This window comes from Rhineura floridana, chromosome 1 (genome assembly GCF_030035675.1).
Source record: "Rhineura floridana isolate rRhiFlo1 chromosome 1, rRhiFlo1.hap2, whole genome shotgun sequence".
Lineage (NCBI taxonomy): Eukaryota > Metazoa > Chordata > Lepidosauria > Squamata > Rhineuridae > Rhineura > Rhineura floridana.
In genome coordinates this window covers 96,943,272-96,966,421 of record NC_084480.1, presented here as the reverse complement: position 1 = coordinate 96,966,421, position 23,150 = coordinate 96,943,272, and the positions used below count along the sequence as shown (strand labels likewise).

Sequence of the window (23,150 nt, the reverse complement as noted above, 5' to 3'; positions counted from 1 at the left end):
CTATAAGGCCACCGAGTCTAACCCTCTGCTCAATGCAGGAATCCAAATTAAAGCATACCCAACAGGTGGCTCTCCAGCTGCCTCTTGAATGCCTCTAGCGTTGGAGAGCCCACCACCTCCCTAGGTAACTGGTTCCATTGTTGTACTGCTCTAACAGTTAGGAAGTTTTCCCTGCTGTTCAGTCAAAATCTGGCTTCTTGCAACTTGAGAGAACTACTACATATCCTGCACTCTAGGGTGATCAAGAAGAGACCCTGGCTCTCCTCTGTGTGGCAACCTTTCAAGTACTTGAAGAGTGCTATCATATCTCCCCTCAGTCTTCTCTTGTCAAGGCTAAACATGCCCAGTCTCTCCTCATAGGGTTTTGTTTCCAGTCCCCTGATCATGTTTGTTGCTCTCTTTTGAACCTGTTCCAGTTTGTTCAGTAGCGCAGTGGCAAATTCAGAAGTGCAGGGTCCCTTCATGATAGTCATGGCCATGCCCCTCCCCTTTTTGCTGCTGGGTTGAGAATGAGATCCTTATTAATGCTTTCTTCCATAAAGACAGACATCCCTAGGAGCCAACAAGCATGGAAGGGAAGAATGTTAGCTACAGAGAAGAGTCTTCTCATTAATTAACTCATCTTTCACTCCGATTGGCTCCAATCAGCAGGAAAGGACAAGGAAGCATGTTAGGAGACTCTTCTCAGTCTCTCGTTTCATGTTGATTGGCTGATAGGATGCTGGAGACATAGGGTCCCTGTTGGAACCTTGCTCCAAAAAATGTAAGGGATCTAAGACCCCCTGAGACCCTGGATGACTGCACCCCTGAGTTTGTCTGCATCCTTCTTAAAGTGTGATGTAAAGCTGCAATCCTGCCTCTTCACCTTCACGTTTCCTAGGAGAGTCATGGACCATCTTTTGGGAGAAGACTGAGCCAAAATAGGAATTAATCACTTCTGCCTTTTCTTTGTCATCATTTTGCCACCTTATTGAGTAGCTATACCACCATTTTTTTTCTCTGTCTTTTACTTTGGATGTACCTGAAGAAAGCTTTTTTGTTTTTTTTTGACATCTCTCGCTAACCTCAGCTCATTCTCAGCTTTAACCTTCCTGACACCAGGGCGTCCTGAGCAGTAGACGTGTTATCTGTGGCTCTACAACTAATATAGTTAATACAGCTAAATACAACTAAAGAATAATGCAGAAGGGTCCAGCTGTTGACATTCTTGACATTCTTCTCTACTGCCGAGGCAAGTCTTCTTCTTTTATCTTGCTAAATAAATTTAAAGTCTAACTAACCTTGAAAGAGAGGAACGCTGAACTATAATTACAAGTACAAGGACACTAAGATATCTGCAGAGAACTATCTTATTTAATTTCAAAAACAACTTAACTCACTTTTACAAGATCTCTAAGAACATTAAGCCAATAAATAATGGTGCTTACCAGAAGTGCATGTAGAGCCCAGGGTGCTTCCCTCATGTCTGAGCTGCCGGCGTTTTCTGCTGGGCGTGGGACTCTCTCTAGCTACAAACAAACTGAAATTACACAGTTCTATAAAAGGGAGAGCAATGAATTTAAAAGTGGAGGAAGGAAAGTAACACCAACAGCACCTGACCTCAATTTAGGGGTCGATGAAGAAAGATGACCTTGATGTGTCTCTCTGTAGCAAAAAGTTATTGATCGGGAGACAAGAAGATTTATCCTGCCCTAATTTAGCTGAAGAGCTAAAATGTGCTGAGCAACTCATCGGGCCTACAACCCCTCCTTCTTTACAATTTAAAGACTTGACAGTTAATCTATCTACTGCAACTTCAATGCCTTCCTTAGAATCTACCTACAGAGAACCACTAATAGAATCTTCGACTCCTAGAAGTACAGAAACATTACTACCAACAGTGCCTTCGTTATTAATAAGGAACTCCTTTGAACACCTGGACCTTAGTGTTTGTGAGTTTATAGACTATGTAGATGCTTTATACAAAGACCAAGGAAAAGTTGACGAATCACACAATTTGGCTAAAAGCATTTCTAGTCATGAAAACTATCACCAGCTTAAGAATAATCCACCAACAACAGAATGGTCTGCATTGGTGATTCAATACTTATCTCAAATAGTAACATATGTTGCTGAACTAAGTTCATTAATAACAACATTAACAGAGCTCACTACCAAAATAGACCTACAGACGAACTATCCTAAAATTAATAAGATATATAGATCCCAAGCTTCACAAACCAAGGTTAAGAAAAGGAGGATCAATCCCAAGAATAAGATCTCTAAGAAAGCAAGATCTGATCAGCAAATCAAAAAGAGCAAAAATATGAAAAACCTCAAAATTCCTAGGAAATCACATATGAATTTCAGGAAGTTATATAACATACTGGACTCCTCACGACGATTAAAAAAAAAGACAAAGAAGAAAAAGAGATCAAAGCCGAACAAGAAACCTACAACCCTTCGGACGATAGAACCTCCTCGTGATGCCAATATTGACACATTGAGGCAAAATCTATCTCAAGAGATTCTAATCCAAAAAGGAGGAAAACTGAACTATAATACATCTAGTCAAGAACATTTATACCATAGTGATAACAAGGGGAAGATATCGACACAGTCACAACAAAGGCATTGGAATTTGGTTTTAAATCCAAGTAAATTAGTTTTTATAAACTACCCCAAACCCAAAGGATTTCTTTCACAAACCCAACGTAGAATTCATCTTTGGGAAATAATTCAGAGTATGGCTCCTAATCTCATTGATATAAATGCAATTACAGCAGTGCATTATTATTTCCATAATTATACCTCGGCTAAAGCAATTGTTACTTTTCAGGACTCTAGAATTGCAAAGCTCTTATATAACAACAAAGAGAAATTTGAATACTATCTTGTAGGACTTTCAAGGTATTTTGAAAATCATGCCTTGCCACAAAATCTTTTGAATTCCTCATCCACCCACTTGAACTTACGAACTCAATTGAATCCATCATTGGTGAATGAGAGAAGAAAGAGTGGAAATTCTCCCAGTATAGAGTCAGCTGATTGCCGTTTATTTAGTACAGGTAACACATCGAATACTCTTTCGGAAGAGAAACTTCTCCAAGATTTATATCCAGATTTCACTTCGGAGCAACAGACGGAGACCATTACTAGACTGAAAAAGTTAATACAGACTTTAGAAAATAGTAGAAAACCATCTACTCTACTCGACGTCCAGGAAACTCCAGCTAAACTTAATTCAGGGGATAGATTAAATCCCTATCTGGATTACAATTTAGTACAATTATCAGATGCTAACCTCTCAAATACCTCTTCACTGCTTACCCCTCTTTCTTTACCCTATTGATCCTCGAAGGATAATAAAATTGAATTAGACCCTCTTACAATTAGACAGATTGAACATACTGAAACAATGACACAGAAACAGAAATCCACACGCCCCATTATGAACTGACTAAAACCAAATCCCAAATTGAAGCCATTAAAAATAATATCATGGAATATTGCTGGTTGGAACAGTAATTCCATCAATCAAGACACGAAAATTTTTCTGGCTTCCTATGATATAACAACTTTGCAAGAAACCTGGATTACAAATGAACCGACATTGGAAGGCTTTCTCTCCTTCTTCTTACACGCAACACCTAGTGAAAAGGGAGGCAGACCCAAAGGTGGGATCTGCACATTTATATCTAATTCTTTGAAGGTTAAGACCACAATCTCTGGGAAGTTACAAGATCTTGCTATTGCTCTTACCCTGGATTTTACGAAATTCTCAGTGATACTTATTAATACATATTTACCACCTGCTCGAAATAACAATACAGCTAACGAAAGAATTACCCAGCTGGAGATTTTCATTTCGAAATTGATGATGGAGAACCCAGAAAAATATTTGATTTTACAAGGCGATTTCAACGCCCGAATTGGCCCTTCAGATAAGACTTTATACAAAAATATCACCAACTATCCTTATTGCCATCGGAGATTTTAAATATTCCTGTTCGCTGTTCAACAGACAGTGGAATAAACTATACTGGACTTTCATTGATAAAGATGTGCAACGAAGCAAATCTGATTTTGCTGAATGGGCGAACCCCCGGTGACATCCCAGGGGGATTTACTTACCATGCGACAAACGGATCATCCCTGATTGATTTGGTATTTGTTTCAATAGATCTTTTTTCATTGATAAATAAATTTCATATCGAACACCGACCAGAAAGTGACCATTTACCTGTGATAACAGAAATTAATTTCGACCTAAAAGATCTTCATTTATCTCATAAAACATTCACCAATAATGATATAGAATTTTGTTCAATCAGGGTTAAATGGTTACCTAAGCTTAGCATTGAGATATATAATATGTTAAATTCCTTACCCATTCTTAAAATAAAAAATGATCTCCTGGAATCCACTTCTCCTAATACCTTCTTTCCTACTTTTCAAAAACTCATGATAAATGTTCAAACAATTATTCACAAAAACTCGCCTTCCCGAACACCTCCTGGCCGATTAAAATCTAAACCATGGTTTGATGACCAATGTGTTCTAATCAAAAAACAAATGACAAGCATCTACCAGAGAGCTATTACTACAGGGTCCCGTGAGGATTTGCAAGAATATTGTGAAACAAAGAAAAACTATAAAATTCTAATTAAGAATAAAAAACAACAAGAAATAGACTCCTTATGGCGGAATCTACTTGAAGCTGCCAAATTAAAAAATTCCAGTAAATTTTGGAGCCTTGTCACATCATACTGGCCAAAATCACAATTTCAAAATACTGTAAGTGTACCAGCTCATATCTGGGAAAATTTTTTCTACAATCTATACTTAGATCGTATAGATCCAAGTCCAATGATATATTTGTTAAATGAGAACATCCAGGAATGGCCTCCGGTTAGTAACCAAGAAATTATGTACCTAATTTCAAATTTGAAACCCAATAAAGCCCCCGGACCAGACAACATTCCACCTGAACTTTTTAAATCCAACGCAAACTGGTGGGCGCCTGTACTTGCCTCATTATTTACACACATTGACTCAACATTGGAAGTGCCAGAAGATTGGGGACTTGCTACAATCGTTCCTATTTATAAAAAAGGACTTGCCAATGACCCGGCCAACTACAGACCGATCAGTCTGATAAATATAATCAGTAAACTGTACGCAGCTCATCTCCATATAAAACTAAATGAATGGCTCGAACAAAATAAGATATTAGCTATTGAACAAGCAGGATTTCGTACCAAACGATCAATTTTTGATCATATTTTGGTATTGCATCACCTAATCGACAAATATGCAGCTAGAAAAAATGGAATCCTTTATGCAGCATTCATAGATCTAAAAGCTGCATTTGATTCCATATCTTGCCCCTGTCTCTGGTCGAAATTAAATTACCTCGGACTTCCGGGAAGTGGTGCTGGCTGGTGGTTGTCTCTGAGGGAGCTCTGCCTCAGAGGAAGCTTTTTCCAGGTTAAAAGCCAGCCAAGAGGAATCTTGGACTGGCTCAAATGTTCTCCAAGGTATAGGAGAACCGATCAGATCTCCCACAAGACTTCGTTGAGCTGTCGGCGGCTGGAATTGATCAGGAAATTCCTGAGATAAGAAGGCAAGCCGATCGGCTGAAGACGGAGTCTGGACTTCCACGCAAGCTGCACTGGGATAAAGCGAAGCGTTTTTTCTTTTTAAAACGTTCTTAACCAGCGAGCCCACTTCTACCTAAATCTTATCATTCGGCTTACATTACTGCAATAAAAGGGATTTGTTTATGAATCAGCAACTGAGAAACCTGGGTGAGTCATACCTTTTCTCTTTTAAATATAATTAAGGAAGAAAGAAAATATAAACAACTTATATACTTTTTTTACGACAAAAAGCTGGCTTGAATATGGAGTTATAAAGTTTAAAAACGGATGAGAGGCAATTATTATATTTTGGACTAATTTTCTCTTTGGACTATTTCTTTTTGGATAAATCCGCTGCTCGTATATGCTAATAACTGTTTAGTCTTGGCAACAGAATTGTTTTGCATTCTTGGATGCAGATAAGAACTGCTGGCTGGATTTCAATAATAGGCCTGGAATATTAACTCTTTTTTCGGTGGAGAGAAAAAAGAAAAGAAATAGATTGCCTCTAAGTTCTGAAATAGTGATTAATATTAGAAATTAAAGGCTTCTTTTTGAAAATGGCAACTAAAAAAACAACCAAGGGGCGAAGAGGTTCTATTGATACACAGGAAGAGGATATACCCCCAGAAATGTTTAAAAAAATAATGGAAGGGATCAATGCTATGAAACAGGAAATGAATGAAATGAAAACTGAATTGACAGATATAAGAGACTATATTAAAACACAAGTGGATGAGATTAAAGGGACAATTGGGCAAATAAAGGAGGATGCAAAAAATACTAAAGAAAAGGTACAAACCTTGGAGAATAGAACAGATATACTAAATCTGGAATTAGAAAAAAATTTGGACTATTTAGCTATGACTGAAATGAGAAATAAAGAGCATTGTTTGAGATTCCGTGCAATCCCAGAGGAAACAGGTGAAGACATTAGAGACAAAATTGTTAATGCTTTAGTAAAATTTCTGGACTTGAATGAAGATAGGATGGAATTTGAAATAGACAAAGTTTATAGAATTAACTCCAGATATGCAACAATGAAAAAAATTCCAAGAGATGTGCTTGTTCACTTCGTAAAGAAAACGACCAGAGATATGGTTTTACAGCAACACTTTAAATATACCTTTAAAATTGATGGTAAGGAAATACTGGTGATGAAGGAAATTCCTATTAGACTTTTACGTAAGAGAAAAGAATATGCTTTCCTTACAGAAAAACTTAAGCAATGCAAAATTCAATTTAGGTGGGACGTTCCAGAAGGAGTGATTTTTACATTCAGACAACAGAAATATAGATTGAATACGGTTCAAAAAGCAAGGGACTTCTTGAGAAAAGCTTCAAAAGATATGGAAGAAGATAAACTCAAAGATATGGATACAGTTCCTGGGAAACAAAGTCAACAAGGATACGCAGAGGAGGGGAAGGAAGATGATGGATCAAAAGGAGCATCAGGCAAATTTTAAAATACACGTTTAACGATGGATTACAAATACCTAACTTGGAATATAAATGGAGCCAACACGGCGCAGAAGAGAAAGAAAGTGTTTCATTATTTGAAAAAATTAAAATTGGATATAATTTGTCTACAAGAAACTCATATTCAGAAGAAAGATTCTAAATATTTGATTTGTAAAAATTTGGGTGAAGAATTTATTTCAGCTGGACCAAAAAAAAAAAATGGAGTTGTTCTCTATATTAACCCACAATTGCTTCCTAAATTGGTATTATTGGACGATAGTGGTAGATTTGTGGGGGTTGAAATTACTTTACAAGGTACAAACATTTTGATAGTGGGTATTTATGCCCCCAATGAAGATAAAACAAGGTTTTATACAGGACTTATGGAAAAATTGTCAGAGTTTTCATATGAGCATTGGTGTGTCATGGGTGACTGGAATGGGGTAATCTCACCAAAAATTGATAGGCTTTCTGAAAAAAATATCAAAGAGACACAAGGTAAATTACCGAAGATTTGTTTTGAACTCATGGAACATCTAGAATTGGTGGATACCTGGAGATATATAAATGATAATGCAAAGGAATTTACTTATTTTTCAGAAAGACATAAAACATTTTCGAGGATTGATATGATTTGGATGTCAAAAATTTTAGCGAAGGATATTTTTAAAATGGATATATTACCAAAAACTTTTTCGGACCATAATCCTGTGATATTAACTTTAAAAAAAAAAAATCTTGGATTTAGATGGAGACTAAATGAATCTTTATTACAGAATGATAAAGTAGTACAAGAATGTAAGAAGAAATTAAAGGAGTTCTTTGAATATAATTTACATAAAGGAACAAGTGAAAATATTGTTTGGGATACAAGTAAGGCATTTATGAGGGGATACTTTATTAAATGTAATTCTGAATTAAAAAAAAAGAAACAACAGAAAATGCAATTAATTTTGGAAGAAATAAAACAAAAAGAGGAAGAATTGAAAAAGAATCCAGCTAAAGTTTCTATTGTAAATCAAATTAAAATGTTACAGAAGCAAGTATCAATGTTGACAGTTAGAGAAATTGAAAGGAAATTAAATTTTGCTAAACAAAGGACTTTTGAATTTGCAAATAAACCTGGGAAATGGTTAGCATATAAATTAAGAAAAGAACGTCAAAAAAATATTATTTTAAAGATACAAGAAGGAGATGAGACGCTGACAGACAATGTAAAAATCAAAAAGATTTTTCATCAATATTACTCAACATTGTATAAGTGTCAAGAAATTCCATCTGAAAAAATAGAAGAGTATTTATTTAAACAGAATTTGCCTAAAATTACAGATTTTCAGAGACAAGTTATTAATGGCCCTATTACGTCAAGAGAGATATCTGAAGCTATAAATAAAATTAAATTAGGAAAGGCACCAGGACCAGATGGGCTATCTGCAATGTATTATAAATGTTTGGAGGAAGAACTCCTGCTACCTTTACAGTCTACAATGAATTCTATTTTGCAAGAGGGAAAGATACCGGATAGTTGGAAAAATGCTAATATAACATTAATACCTAAAGAGGACCAAGATTTAACTAAAACAAAAAATTATCGGCCAATATCTCTACTGAACAATGACTATAAAATTTTTACAATGATTTTGGCTGAAAGATTGAAAATAATATTGCAACAATTTATTCAGGAAGATCAATCAGGGTTTTTACCTAAAAGACAATTACGTGACAACGTCAGGAATGTTTTGAATGTGTTGGAATATTTAGAACAACGAAATGATAAACAAGCAGCTCTGATTTTTTTAGATGCTGAAAAAGCATTTGATAATTTGAATTGGAAATTTATGTTCCAGGTTTTGGAGCAAATGGATTTTGGAGACAACTTTATAAAATGGATCAGATCGATTTATACATCACAGAAGGCCCAGATAATTGTTAATGGAGACTTAACGGATTCATGTGAAATACAAAAGGGTACAAGACAGGGATGTCCATTATCTCCCCTTTTATTTATTCTGGTTTTAGAAGTGCTGCTTAGAGATATAAGGCAAGATAAAAGGATTTCGGGATTAAAAATAAAAAAAGAAGAATATAAATTGAGAGCATTTGCTGATGATTTGATAATTGTACTAGAAAACCCTTTGGAAGGAATTCATATACTGATGGACAAATTAAAAGAATTTGGACCTTTAGCAGGATTTAAGATCAACAATCAAAAAACAAAGATGTTGGTGAAAAATTTAACTTTAAGGGAACAGAAAGAGTTAATGGACAAGACAGATTTTACAATAGAAAAAAAGTTGAAATATCTAGGCATCATCATGACAAATAAAAACTCAAAGTTGTTTCACAATAATTACGAAAAATTATGGACAGAGATTAAGAAAGATTTGCTAAGATGGGATAAACTACAACTGTCATTAATGGGTAGAATATCTGTGATAAAAATGAATGTATTACCGAGAATGATGTTTTTGTTTCAAACAATACCTGTAATATCCTCTGATTTACCTTTTAAACAATGGCAAAAAGATATTTCTAAATTTGTATGGCAAGGAAAAAAACCAAGAGTTAAATTTAAATTACTTCAAGACGCTAAAGAAAGAGGAGGACTGGGATTACCAAATTTGAGACTTTATTTTGCTGCCTGCTGTTTAGTCTGGATAAAGGAATGGATCTTATTGAGGAATAAAAGACTATTGGATTTGGAGGGCCACAATTTGAAGTGGGGATGGCATGGATATCTATGGTATGACAAAGTAAAAGTAAATGTAGACTTTAATAATCATTTTATAAGACGTCCTCTGTTGAAAATATGGAATAGATACAAACCAAGGTTTTATTCGAAAATACCATTATGTGTCTCAAGTCAAGAAGCGTTTTATAGAAGAGAAATGTCTGGAAAAGAGAAATGGTTAACTTATCAAGAACTATTAGAAAATGTACATGGAGAACACATAATGAAAGAGAGAGAACAATTGATAAAGGAAGGATATAGTTTTCATTGGTTTGCCTATTTACAATTGTTAGAAAGATATAAAATGGACAAGAAAATGTATGGGTTTGAAATAAATAAATCTGATTTTGAAATAGGTTTGTGTACAAATGATGAAAACATAATTGCAAAAATGTATAAACTTTTATTGAAAATGGATATGGAGGAAGAACAAGTAAAAGAGTGCATGGTAAAGTGGGCAAAAAATTTTGGTCATAACATACAAATGGATCAATGGGAAAATATGTGGAAAAAAGGTTTGAAATTTACATTATGTTATAATCTTAAAGAAAACTTTTATAAAATGATGTACCGTTGGTACATGACTCCAGAAAAGCTGTCAAAAATGTATAGTAATGTCTCTAATGTTTGTTGGAAATGTAAACAACAAGAAGGATCTTTTTATCATATGTGGTGGTCATGTAAAAAGGCAAAATTATTCTGGGCACAGATAGGCAGGAAGATGCAAAAAATTTTAAAAATAAATATTCAGTCAAAACCAGAATTTTTTTTATTGGGCTTTATGGATAAACAAATAGAAAAGAAATATGGAAGAATAATATTATATATGATTACGGCAGCAAGATTATTATATGCACAAAAGTGGAAAATGGATTCAATACCAACAATGGAAGAATGGCTATTGAAATTAATGGACTTAGTAGAAATGGATAAATTGACGTGTTTACTTAGAGAAAAATCGACAGATACATTCCTTAAGGATTGGAAGCCTCTCTTAGACTTTTTGTCGAAAGATCAAAATAAAATGATGATACTGGGATTTGATGATTAATTAAGACAGCTTATGGAGAAAAGGGATTTTGTATGTATATATATTAAGGGACAGGTTTGATGTATATTATATACTTATAGCTGATCTGTGACAAATCGGAAGTCAACCATTTTATTTTCATTTTTTGTTGTAATATTGTTATGTTTTTTCTTACTTTGTTTTGTTTGTTTTTGGAAAAATTTGAATAAAAATTATATAAAAAAAAAAAAAAAAGAAATTAAATTACCTCAACATGGACAGACGCCTCCTGGCTTTAATTCAGGGTCTCTATAGTAATACATCACTACAAATAAGATGCAGTGCTAAGGGCCATTTATCTAAGCCAGTCCCAACATCTAAAGGCGTCAAGCAGGGCTGTGTACTTGCTCCTGTTCTATTTAATATTTACATCAATGATATAGTAAAACAGCTAGCATCTGTTCCTGCCCATTCTCCTATTTTAGCTAAGAAATCAAGGAACATTTTGTTATATGCGGACGATGTAGCTCTACTTTCTCGAACTTCTGTCGGTCTGAAACGTCTTTTAAACAGCCTGGTAGATTATTGTTCTAGCGAGCTGTTAACAATAAATTATGAGAAATCTAAAATAATTGCTTTTACTCGCAAAAAGATAAACTATCGCTGGCAGATACAGGGCCATAAAATAGAACAAGTAAATTCATTCAAATATCTGGGATACGTATTCCAAGCGTCAGGTAGCTGTCAGTTCCACAATAAACTTGCGGTCTTAAATGCACGAAGAACGATGAAAACTTTGTTGGCGTTCTTCTTCTCCAAAGGTGGACAAGCTTTCCTACCAGCTACAAAAATTTTTAATACCAAAGTAATACCTTAGCTGACCTTTGGTTCCCAAACGAATAAAAATCTGAAATTCAATGAATTTGAATCAAGTCAAACTATTTTCTTGAGGTCAATTACGGCAATTCCTTCATGTATCCCAAATAACATATTGAGACTGGAAACGGGAGTATTACTAATTGAAACTAAGATCTGGCTTTTAAGAACCAACGCCTGGTTAAAACTTATCTTTGACCCTATAGGACTTGCTCCTGATATCCTAAGTGATAACTTCCAGTCGCCATGGGCGGATCTTGTAACTGAAAAATTATTAAAAATAGGTTTTTCCACCCAATATGTTCTTTCCCTGGGACATGATGCTGCCTTAGCAAATATTCGCCAGCGCTTGAAAGATTTAGACTTTCAACAACAGCTAGTCCTAGTAAAAAATCAAAGGCATAATGCCAAGTTCTTTATTCCAATGTCCTATTTAACAAATTTAGAAGTGCCAAAATATCGCAAAGCCTTTGCTTGGATTAGAATGAATACTCTCCCTTCAGCTGTTATGGACGGTAGATTCTCTAAAATCCCATATAAAGATAGGTTATGTCCCTGTGGGGAAAATGCCGTGGAAAATAACACACATGTCCTTTTCCATTGCACCATATATAGGAATCTAAGGCACCAATTAATTACTCCTTTACTGTCTGGTCTCCAGCATAAAAATGAACAATTCTGGCTAGAATATTTACTAAATGACACATCACCAAAGATAACCGTACAACTAGCAAAGTTCAGCTTTATTGCACAAAAATTAAGAAATAATTTTATAAAAATTTCCTAGACCAAGTTACTGCGATTTTAACTTCGAAGACATAATGAATGATAAATTGTAATTTTCAGTAAACTTTATAAAAAAAATTGTTTTTATACTCATATAACATTTTATCTATTTTACCTCTATTTTATAACATGTATATGTATAACCGACTAAACTTTGTATCCAATACTATTGGACTATGTTGTTGTCAGAATATGTTGTTTATAATGTTTTCATGCTGACCATATGGTCGTAATAAAATCTATCTATCTATCTATCTATCTATCTATCTATCTTCCTGACACCATCCTTGCAATTCCGTGCTACCTGTCTGTACGCTTCCTTTATGGTCTGGCTTTCCTTCCACTTCCTGTATGTGTCCTTTTTTTATTATTTTCAGGTCATCTCGTAAGTTTTCTGTGAAGCCACATTGGGTTCTTCTGCTGTTTTCCCCCTTTTTTCCTTGATGGAATTGTTTGCCATTGTGCTTTTAGAATTTCCTTTTTAAAAAACCCCCACCCATCTTGGACTCCTTTTTTCATTAGGGTCATTTGCCATGAAAGCTTGCTTGCCATTGTTCTGAGTTTATTAAAATTGGCTTTCCTGAAGTCCAGGTTATGCATATGGCTACTGTCAGCTTTTGCTTCCTTTAAAATCAAGAATTTAAGTATAGTGTGGTCACTTTCCCCCAGAGTTCCTGTAACTGCCACTTTATCCACCAAGTCATCTCTATTGGTTAGAATCAAGTAAAGGATAGCTGATCCTCTAGCTGCTTCCTCCACTTTCTATAAGAGAAAGTTATCTCCAACACAAGTTAAGAATTTCTTGGAGGGGCCATGTATGGCAGAATTTGTCTCTCAACAGATATTAGGGTAATTGAAGTCCCCCATTACTACTATATCATGCTCCTCAAAACATTGGCAATTTGTTTTTCAAAAGTTTCATCATCATCTTCTCCTTGATTGGGTGGTCAGTAGTAGAGTCCAACCACCATGTTCCTTTTATTCCTTGTCCCATTAATTTTAATCCAGATAATTTCAATGGAGCTACAAAGCTCATTCTCCTTTTTCTGTGCAGGGATATATATTTTAACATGTAGCATGACTCTGTCTCCCTTTCCATTCCTTCTGTTCTTTTTGAACAAGTTATATCCTTCACTTGCTATATTCCAGTTATGGGAGTCATCCCACCAAGTTTCAGTTACACCTATCAAGTCGTATTTACTCTCCTGTAATAAGAGTTCTAGTTTGTCCTGTTTGTTTCCCATACTCTATGCATTGGTATACAGACTTCGAAGACTATGTGATTTATGGCCTGGCTTTCTTCCTACATTTTTATGAAGACTATTACTGGTTCCCATTAGAGCCGTTCCCTCAGTTGCTCTTACTGTGCACAAGCCTAGTCATTTCCGCCAAGTTTACATCTCCCTCCCTCTCAGAGCTTGGAAAAGTTACTTTTTTGAACTACAACTCCCATCAGCCCCAGCCAGCATGGCCACTGGATTGGGCTGATGGGAGATGTATTTCAAAAAAGTAACTTTTCCAGGCTCTGCTCCCTCTTAGGATTCAGCTTAAAGGTCTTCTGGTGAAGTTATCCATGCTGTGGCCAAACAGATTATTCCTAGGCCTTGTGAGTTGCAACCTGTTCCTTGCCAGCAGTCCCATCTTCCAGGAAGCATAGCTTGTGGTCTCAGAATCCAAATCTCTTGTGTCAGCACCACCTTCGTAGCCAGTCATTCACCTGGAGTATTTTTCTTTCCCTTTCTACTCCTCTTGTACAAGAAGGATAGATGAGAAAACTATCTGGGCTCCAGAGTTCTTGAGTTTCTTTCAGAGCATCAAAGTCTGATGTGATTTCTTCGTAGCTCCGCTTGGCAGTATCATTAGTTTCCACATAGATGAGAAGAAAGGAATACCTGTCAGTGTGCTTTATGAGTGATGGCAACCCTTCTTTCACATCTCTATTCCGTCCACTAGGGAGACAGCATATTGGAGTTGTAGTCTGGAGGGTCAGAGGTTCCTTCTTCTGTTCTGCTACAATCATGGATCTTCTCAGCATACTTGGGTTTCAGTGCCACACAGTAGGGAGTCTCCCACTACTACTCTTCTTCTAGTCATGAAGCATGGTTTCATTGCCTCTGCTTGACTGAGCTTCAACCTCTTGCTCATTGTTGCGTGGGGTCTCCTGTAATTCTTCTCTTGCAGACTGACCTCTAGACTCATCCTCAATAGCCTGCAAGTGGTTCCGTATTTCCACTGGTGAAGGGTGTCTTCTAGCTCTTCTACTCTCAACTGCCACCCTTTTCCATGGAGTTTCCTCCAGTTTGTTGTTGCTCTCCACAACAGTCTCCTCTTCTGTTTCAACATGCTGTTGGTCTTCCACCTCCTGTACTTCTCTTTGATGTTGTCCCAGTATTCTATCTAAGAACTCTTCATCTTCTCTTATACTCTTCAGTGTGGCCACCTGCCATTCCAGACCCCTCACTTTTTCTTCCAACCATGTTTAATTTATTAAGGACTCTTTTTCTAGTCAATAATTACTGGAACCCCAGAAGCTCTTTTAATTTAATTATCTCCCCCATATTGTGTTATCTTCTCTCCATTGTTATTCTGCTACAGGTGTGGTGAACATTTGGCCCTCCATATGTTGCTGAATTGTTTAATATGTTTTTAATAATGTTTTTAACCCTTTAAAGTTTTTTAAAAAATGTTTTTAATGCTGTTTTGTTTTAATGTATTTTAAGATTTATTTTTATGATGTTTTAAAGTGTTTTAGTGCTTTGTTTGCCGCCCTGGGCTCCTGCCGGGAGGAAGGGCGGGATACAAATTGAATGAATGAATGAATAAATAAATAAATAAATAAAACTGCAATTTCCATCATCCCTGGTCATTGAACATGCTTGCTGGAGTTGTAGTCTGGAGGGTCAAAGGTTCCCCGCTCCTGCTCTATTACAATAATGGCCTTACCTTTTTAATCTAAGTAGATCAAACTCTCTTATTCTTTACTCATTGCAGAATCCTTGTATTTGTTTACTAAACTTTGTTGCTCCTGTTTTATTATGCCAGTTTTCAATATGGGCAGCCAAAATTGGGCAAAGTATTCTGAGGCCACACTAGTGTCTTCTACCACACTTCTGAGACCTTCCTCTCCCTGCTATGGCCCTTGTAATTCATGAAGAGATTTAACAAGAGGGCTTACATTATCTTGTGGCTTTTGCCATTGCACATGGATGGCTCCCTAGCTAATAACACATGCCCTTATATTCATGAGGTCATCCTGCTTGTTCCACATAGCAATTCTGCCTACCTCTGTGTTACCCCCAGGGTTTGCCAACATGTTCCTTCCTTTCTGTCCAGGTTACTAATGAAAAGAATTAAAATAATTTATTTTTATTTATTTCATTTATAAATATATTTATATACTGTTGTTTCGTTAAAAACATCAAAGTGGTTTACAAGTTAAAACAACCACCACCATACAATAAAAACATTAAAACATAGTGAAAAAACAAAGGTCCGCTATTGCAAAAATACATCTTCTTAATTGCCTCCAAAAGTCTGGCAGAACATAAAAGCTTAATAATAATTCCAAGACTAGATGCTTATTTTAAATAGAAAGCTTGCATTAATTTGTTATCCATCTTACAGTTCATATGTTAATATACATATTTTCCATTTTGTAGAAAATTCCTATATAGATATCAAATACTTATGTTCAAGTAAAATCAAGCAGAATGCATTTCCTGGTCCACCCAGCAGAGGGCTATAGGCACACTCCCAAAATAGTGAGAAGTGCAAGCGTCCCATGCTGAATTTTCTCCAACCAGCCTGCTCCCTGTTGGGACAAGCAGCATTGAGGATAGTACCTTGTGCAAGGTACATGGAGCCTGCAAATATTTTGATGGTGACAGTCTGTTCCCATTACTTCTTCCATTACAAATGTAAAAAGGGGCTTCCTTTTATGGGACCTGAGCATATGCAAAGGACAGCTTTGCAAAGTCATGGGAATAAGATCAGTAAACAAGCCATGTAAAAGTAATGGAAGACATTTCTCATACAGTTTGGCCATGGGAAAATCCTTCCTGACCTACAACAGTTAGGTAGGGCTTGAGCAATATAGCTGTTGACATCTCTGATGGTTACATCTTATCTCCCCCCAGTTAGCAAAATAGTTTAAGGATTAATAAAGTGCATTGCTGTTAAAATTGTCATAAAGCAATTCACAACACAATCCTGTAAATATCTACTCAGAAGTAAGTTCCATAGAGCTTAATGGGGCTTACTCCCAGGTAACAAGGTATAGGATTGCAGCCTAAAAAGTAAGAGAAGTTTCGTTTATTGTCTTTAAAACTTGTGGTGTATAGTTTGACTTGCTGCATGTTTGATTACAGGGCCACAATTGTGGCCCTATGATAATATAAGGATGAACTGGCTGAATCACATACTGCCATTATAATGAAAAATCGGGGGAGCAAGTTCCATGGCTTAGAAAATGGTTCATCTTGGCAGTATATGATAGGTAGGATGGTCTGTGCCAATTTTGGGGTAGAAAGGATAATAAATAGATCATTTTAAATGAGTTAAATGTTTGATGAGAGACTTTGGCAAGAGGACAGGTATGTTCATTTTTCATTATGGCTTTTGCTGGGGTGGCTTTTCAGGAAATATTTCTCCATTTGTACTGTGTGGTTTGGGAAATGTTGTGTGGATGAAGGGGGACATCTAGTATGTGGCTTTTATATAATTGTAGTGTAACATGTTTGCAATTTTTATTAAAAAGGCATTGTTGAATAGAACATGCTCTCTGAACTGTAGCCTTTTCGTTGGACCTTATGCCAGCAACTCCATGTATGATGAGTAAGGGTGGCTGAGAGTTAGAGAAGTTTGGGGGGGGCAGGGGAGGGGAGGAAAGAGGTCCAGATTAGGTATTGAAGGAAATTAGAACAAGAAATAAAATTTGGGAGGAGGGAATAAGATGCAACTTAAATGTGAAAGGGGAGGAGATGAGTAAAAGCAGTTTGACAGGCATGGGGTGGAAAGGAAAATATAAACTAAAGAACCCTATATACTTGGTATCTATGGATCAGCACATTCTTCCTAAAATGGGGAACCGAATCAGAATACCAGCTCATGTTGGTATTTAGCAGGAAACCTGTAATTCTACATGTGCGGCTTCCCAAAACACTTGGTATGTAAAAAGCTAGGAAATTCTGCCTGATGCACCCATAAAATGAATGTGTTCCCTCACTACATCAACGTGCAGTGAATGTTCAGGTTGACATTCTACAGGGGCAGCTTCCCTAAACACTTGCTATGTACACACAAGAATTTCTGCCTGATTAATGTATAAAATGTTAATGTTATGGTTTATTTCTAGGACACCTGTTGGCCACAAAGGCCCCCAAGGCAGCTTACACACAAATAGAAAAACACAAATACAAAATACAAATAAAAACAATACAATTTATAAAAATTCAAGCCAGCAAAATCCTAGCATTTCTGAAAAGCAGCAACAGCTAAAGACCAAAAGCATTCATCTTCTTGGTAAAGGACAGTCCCCAGAAAAATTCACTTAAGACCAGGGGTGAGGGGGCAAAGCAGGTGGACAAGCTTGCCCCTTGATGGTCCCTTGCAAAATGCACTCTGTTCCCTCACCACAGTAATGAATGGTGAATGTCCAAAGAGAAATTCTACGGCTACTGCTTTCCAATCCCCCCACATAGCCATAGCCATAGCCATACACATATCAAGCTCAATGTCAAAATGAAACACTGAGACACAGTGGGAGTGAAATAAAATTTTACCCTGTCTCATTTAGAGTCTCCATGCCAGATATACTAACCTGGCAAATTGTTTTATGTTTATAAAGAGTAGAACTTATAAAACAGCAGAGTAACCTGCACTGAGCAGGTTAACCTTCAAAGTCCCTTCCAACTGTGGATGATGTTGGTTACCAGTTGGGTACTTGTAATGTGGAATGATAGCTTCAGTTGCATGATACCTAGACGCCATGTCTCTATCCCAGTAAACAGGCAAATCTGGGACTTAGTTCCACCCCTCTGCCACTGACAGCCATCCAGCTCCAAGATAGTGACAAAGTCTGAACTGACCACAACTATACAACGCTGTATCCATATTGCCTGAAATAATGTATCTGTTAAGGGCATGGCCCTTAACAGATGCAATTTCCTGGCAGTTGGGAGCTTGAATGAATGTAGAAAGCCATTAACACAGGATGTTAAACTGAAATCTTTGAGAATTGCAGAATTTTATGTGTTCAGTGATTTTTAAACTCTGTACTCTCGAGCACTATCCACAATGGCCTGTCGAGGAATCCATGAGCACTTTCTGTGGAGCCCCTGTGTGCTGCAGAGGATGCTGGAGCACATTCTAATATGTATGCTCAGTTCACAGTTCTTTATATTGTGTGTGTATCAGCTAAGAGTAAACCCTAGAATATATCCAACACTTTCATGCAGATCTGCACATTGCAGAGGAAGACTGTAGTGGTCAGCAAAAAAAATAAAAAAATACAAACTGTCTTTCATGGCAACTTATCTGCATTGCTGATCTTCTCCTTGAGGAGCTCTTGTTAAGTTCCCAAGTAACCCAGAAGTTTGAAAACAGTTAGCATGGTTCATCTGGAAATATATATGGAGTAACACACCCCTGTAGCAGCTTGCTAGGTAGGGCAGAGCTGCTACACCAGCTTCCTGGCAGGGGGGTCACTTGCTGACCAGGAGGGGGAAGGGTGAGGCAGCGGGGAAGTCAGCATGGTGCAAATGCACCAGTGCTCCTGACCTTCCTGCCAGCTTCCCCTTCAACTCTTCTTACTGGTAAGCAACAGAGACCCACCTGCAGGGAAGCTAGCACAGGAAGCTAGTCTCATCCAGCAAGCCACTTCTGCCGGAGGGGACAACATACTCTGATGACACTATTTTTTATTTCTCTTCCGCTTCCCAGTTAAAATAAATTATTCTTTTGAAGGAGGAAGGTTATTCTTCCTTCATGCGCTGCTTTTGATCCCATGTAGTACCATTGTTTTCTCTTCTTGTTTAAAGAGAGAATGTGAAGGTGTGCAGGGGATAGTAGCATATAAATGCATCCCCTCAAATATAAAGACTACAACTGCTTGTTATGATCATACCTAGCAGATAATGCTTTTAAAACATCTTCCCCAATGTTGTTATATGACTAACTAAATGCTTGTCAAGATGATGGGCAGAGGGGGAGAGTCAGGCATTACTGTCTGGTGTTAGTACCTGGCATCCTTAGGCAGGTTACAGGGCCTTCTCATCCTTGCAGGGCCCATTGGTGATGCCTGCCCTGTCCTGTCCTAAAGAATATCAGTGACTGACCTGATACTCAGTACAGTGCCAGGTGGCTGGATCTAGCCATCATTTAATTATCCTCCAATTTCCCTGACCTAGTGTCACACTGGAGCATTTGCAGAAGTAAAAGGATGGCTACATCTAGCCACTTAGCTCTGCTTGGAGCATTGCCAGCACAACCAGGGGGCACCAGAGAATACTTTGCCGAGGTCGCCCCTCAAACTTCTAGCTGGCCCTGCAAGAAGCAGTCCATGGAGGGGATGATCTTTCAGATCCCCACCCCCACCTGCAATACCTGGCAGGTATTGCTGGCTTTAGCACAGTGTGGTAGAGGACCCAAAGCCTGTGTCAGTTTTCAGGGACCCAAGTGCAGGGTTGTTTTTCCCAAAGAGACCAGACTTCAGAAACAGTCATTTAATTGTATAGTAATAACATTGTGATCTGAGAAGCTAGAATAAGAAAACTGAAAAGCTGGTAATGACCAGTGTGGAACAAGAATGTGATCACGCAATCACTGATACTGAATCTTTTATTTGCTTCAATTTTTAAATCTTTTTTAAAAAAATATTTAAGGGATAAATCCAATGTTGAAACATCATAATAAGGGGGAAAGTGTAGAGATTGCTGTTGGTGACCCAAGGGAAAGTGTAGATAACAATCAGAGGATCCTGATTTTTATTTAATGAAAACAAATAGCAGAAAGAAGGTTTTTTAGTAGCAATCCTGATTTATCATTCTCCAAAATAACCTTAATTTGTAAACGCGTTTTGAACATTCAGTGTGAGATCCTTTGCCTAATTTGAGGAGAGAATTGTAATATAAACCGATGATCAACAAGGGTTTTATCCTTATTAACTGTAGTGTTGTTTCAGGAGTTATGCACTGTCTCTTAATGAGCTCTAAAGGTTTAGATGAGTTTGCCTTTGATGGCTCACAGGGGCAAGATTGTGAATAAACCTCTCCTGTAATTTCTATTTTATTTTATACTTATGTTTCTATTACTTTTCTGTTCTTGCCCTGCTGTTCTGTCACTGTTATATGGTGCACATGGTACTTGGATACTATGTGACAAGACTGTTTAAATTGTTTATGTTTAAATTGAAGCATCTTGAAAATAAACAGGTTTTGAGGTGATGATTAGGGATGGTTTTAGAGAACATGTGTGGTCATTGGAAGCCAATAAAGGATGACAGATTTGTTCTCTGAATCAAGGACATGAGGGAAAAGTGTATTGTCTGGTCATTTTTAGCTGATCAAGACCAGCAGGCAGTCAATAACTTGTGTCAAATCTGTATAGGTTAGTTTTTATAAGGTCACATTTTAATATTCCAGTCCAAACACTTTTCTTTATGGCTCCATCCCCATGCTTCAAGGCTAGATATTTCTGAGTTACTTTCAATGACCTTTCACTTATCTCTCTTTAAAGTTAAACACAGCTGCTTCTCTCCAGATCTCTGTTAGACACATTCTCCATTTTAGGTCATTGTGTTGAATTATTCTCCAGTACTGCTAACCTAAATATAAGAACATAAGAAGAGCCTGCTGGATCAGGCCAGTGGCCCAACCTAGCATTCTGTGTTTGTGTTTTTCTATGATAGACAAATGGAGTTCATTAGAGCTAAGATTATTAGACTGCTAAGTTACCAGTTCTGCTAACTGAGAAAAAGAATCAACCTAGAGAGGAGTAAGCACAATCCATTGTGGTTTAATAGACTGAGGGCCAGAAGTGCACCCTTGAGACTGTATGCTTGTATCTGTCAAAGGGGTTCCTTCCATGTTATCATATGTACTCCCGCAAGTCTGTAGCTCTGTTTGGGTGTTAGTAGGTCATGAAATTACTATCATCATTGTATGAAGGAAGAAGAACAAGGATGTCCTATCTGGCCGCATCCCACAGTTGTGTTTCCTGCTGGCTCTGCCCCACCACCAGTGTTCTAAATCATACAGGGAGCCTGCAAATCCAGAATAGCACTCTCCTGCACTTCAGTCCTGCCCAGCCAATATGTGGACTGTGGTGGGGCTGGACTGACAGGGATGCAACGGGGGGAAGTTGGGGCCAGCAACCACAGCCCTGCTCTTTCCTTTGTATGATGGTAATAATTTAAGCAATTATGCTCAAATAGGCCTTGTCTCACATGCCCATATTGTAATGGAGAAAGATTTGTTTGAATATATGCCTACCTTCAAGTCACACATAGGAGCTTGGTGCATCTGTAATTAGCTTTTATAAATTTGACTAAGGGAAAGATACAATAATGCAGTAACAGCCTTCTTTATTGGCATTTCTCTTTCTTTTTTTTTAAAAATAGCTATATTGCAAACCAACGGAACTTAGAAAGCATAAATGAAGTAGATGTTGGAAGTTACATTGGATTAAGAAATTTGTGAGTATATTGTTTATTTATATTTATTATCATATGTCTTTGTCCATTGTAGCATATGCTCTGTGATAGCATAGACAATAGTTCCTGTGTGTTTGGGTATCCCTGTTTATTTCAATGAAAACAATAGCTGTAAATTTAAAAGAAACAGCTGGTACAGTACAGTGGGGAGGAGAGCCTGGCTGGGAGTCCAGAGTCTGTGAGTTCAAATCCCTGCTCATGTCTCCTGGGTGTCAAAGGCCAGCTAAAGATCACCCCCACAGTGAGTGGCTCAGGGGTTACATGCCCTGCCACCTGTGCAGTCGTGAGCAAGGTGCATAGTCCCAAGGAGCCCAGTTGCCCCCCAGCTGGCAGTTGCAGACAAGGAAGGGGCTGGCTTGTGCAGCTGTGGCAAGCTGAGCAGGCCCTAGCCAGCTGGGGAGGACTAGCCTCAGAGGGAGGCAATGGTAAACCCCCTCTGAATACCGCTTACCATGAAAACCCTATTCATAGGGTCACTATAAGTTAGGATTTACTTGAAGGCAGTCCATTTCCATTTAAAAGATTACGTGTACAGACTGGAGCTGACCTCTCCATTGCAACGAATGGAAAATTCTGCTCTTGCAAGCAGGAAAACTGTAGCTACACATTTAAGCTGTCTCATGCACTATAGATGGCTAAACTGGACAATATTGTTTAATAATCTTTAATAATCACACTTCTATATGTACCAGATCAGCCTTCCCCAAACTTTGCCCTTTTGATGTTTTGCACTACAGCTCCTATCATCCCTAGCCATTGGTCACGCTGACTGATGGGAGCTGTAGTTCAAAATATCTGGAGAACACCAGGTTCGGGAAGCTGCACTAAATGTTCTGTGGTTCCTGAACTAAGGTTTTTTTTAATCTTGAAACATTTTGACCATATTCCAGCATCAAAAATTTATAAATGAACTAAAGTTGAAAGATCTCTTGGCAATTCTAACTTGTATATTATTGT

General features: G+C 37.4%; 1 protein-coding gene across 5 annotated transcripts in view; it reads left to right on the top strand.

The window, feature by feature from the left end:
- NTRK2 (neurotrophic receptor tyrosine kinase 2) overlaps positions 1-23,150 on the top strand; it is a 305,262-nt gene that overhangs the window by 33,337 nt on the left and 248,775 nt on the right. For all 5 annotated transcript variants that reach the window (XM_061626814.1, XM_061626834.1, XM_061626806.1 and 2 more), the window contains exon 3: positions 22,101-22,175. In XM_061626814.1, coding sequence (XP_061482798.1) covers positions 22,101-22,175 — 75 coding nt within the window. The remainder of the gene's footprint in view (positions 1-22,100; positions 22,176-23,150) is intronic.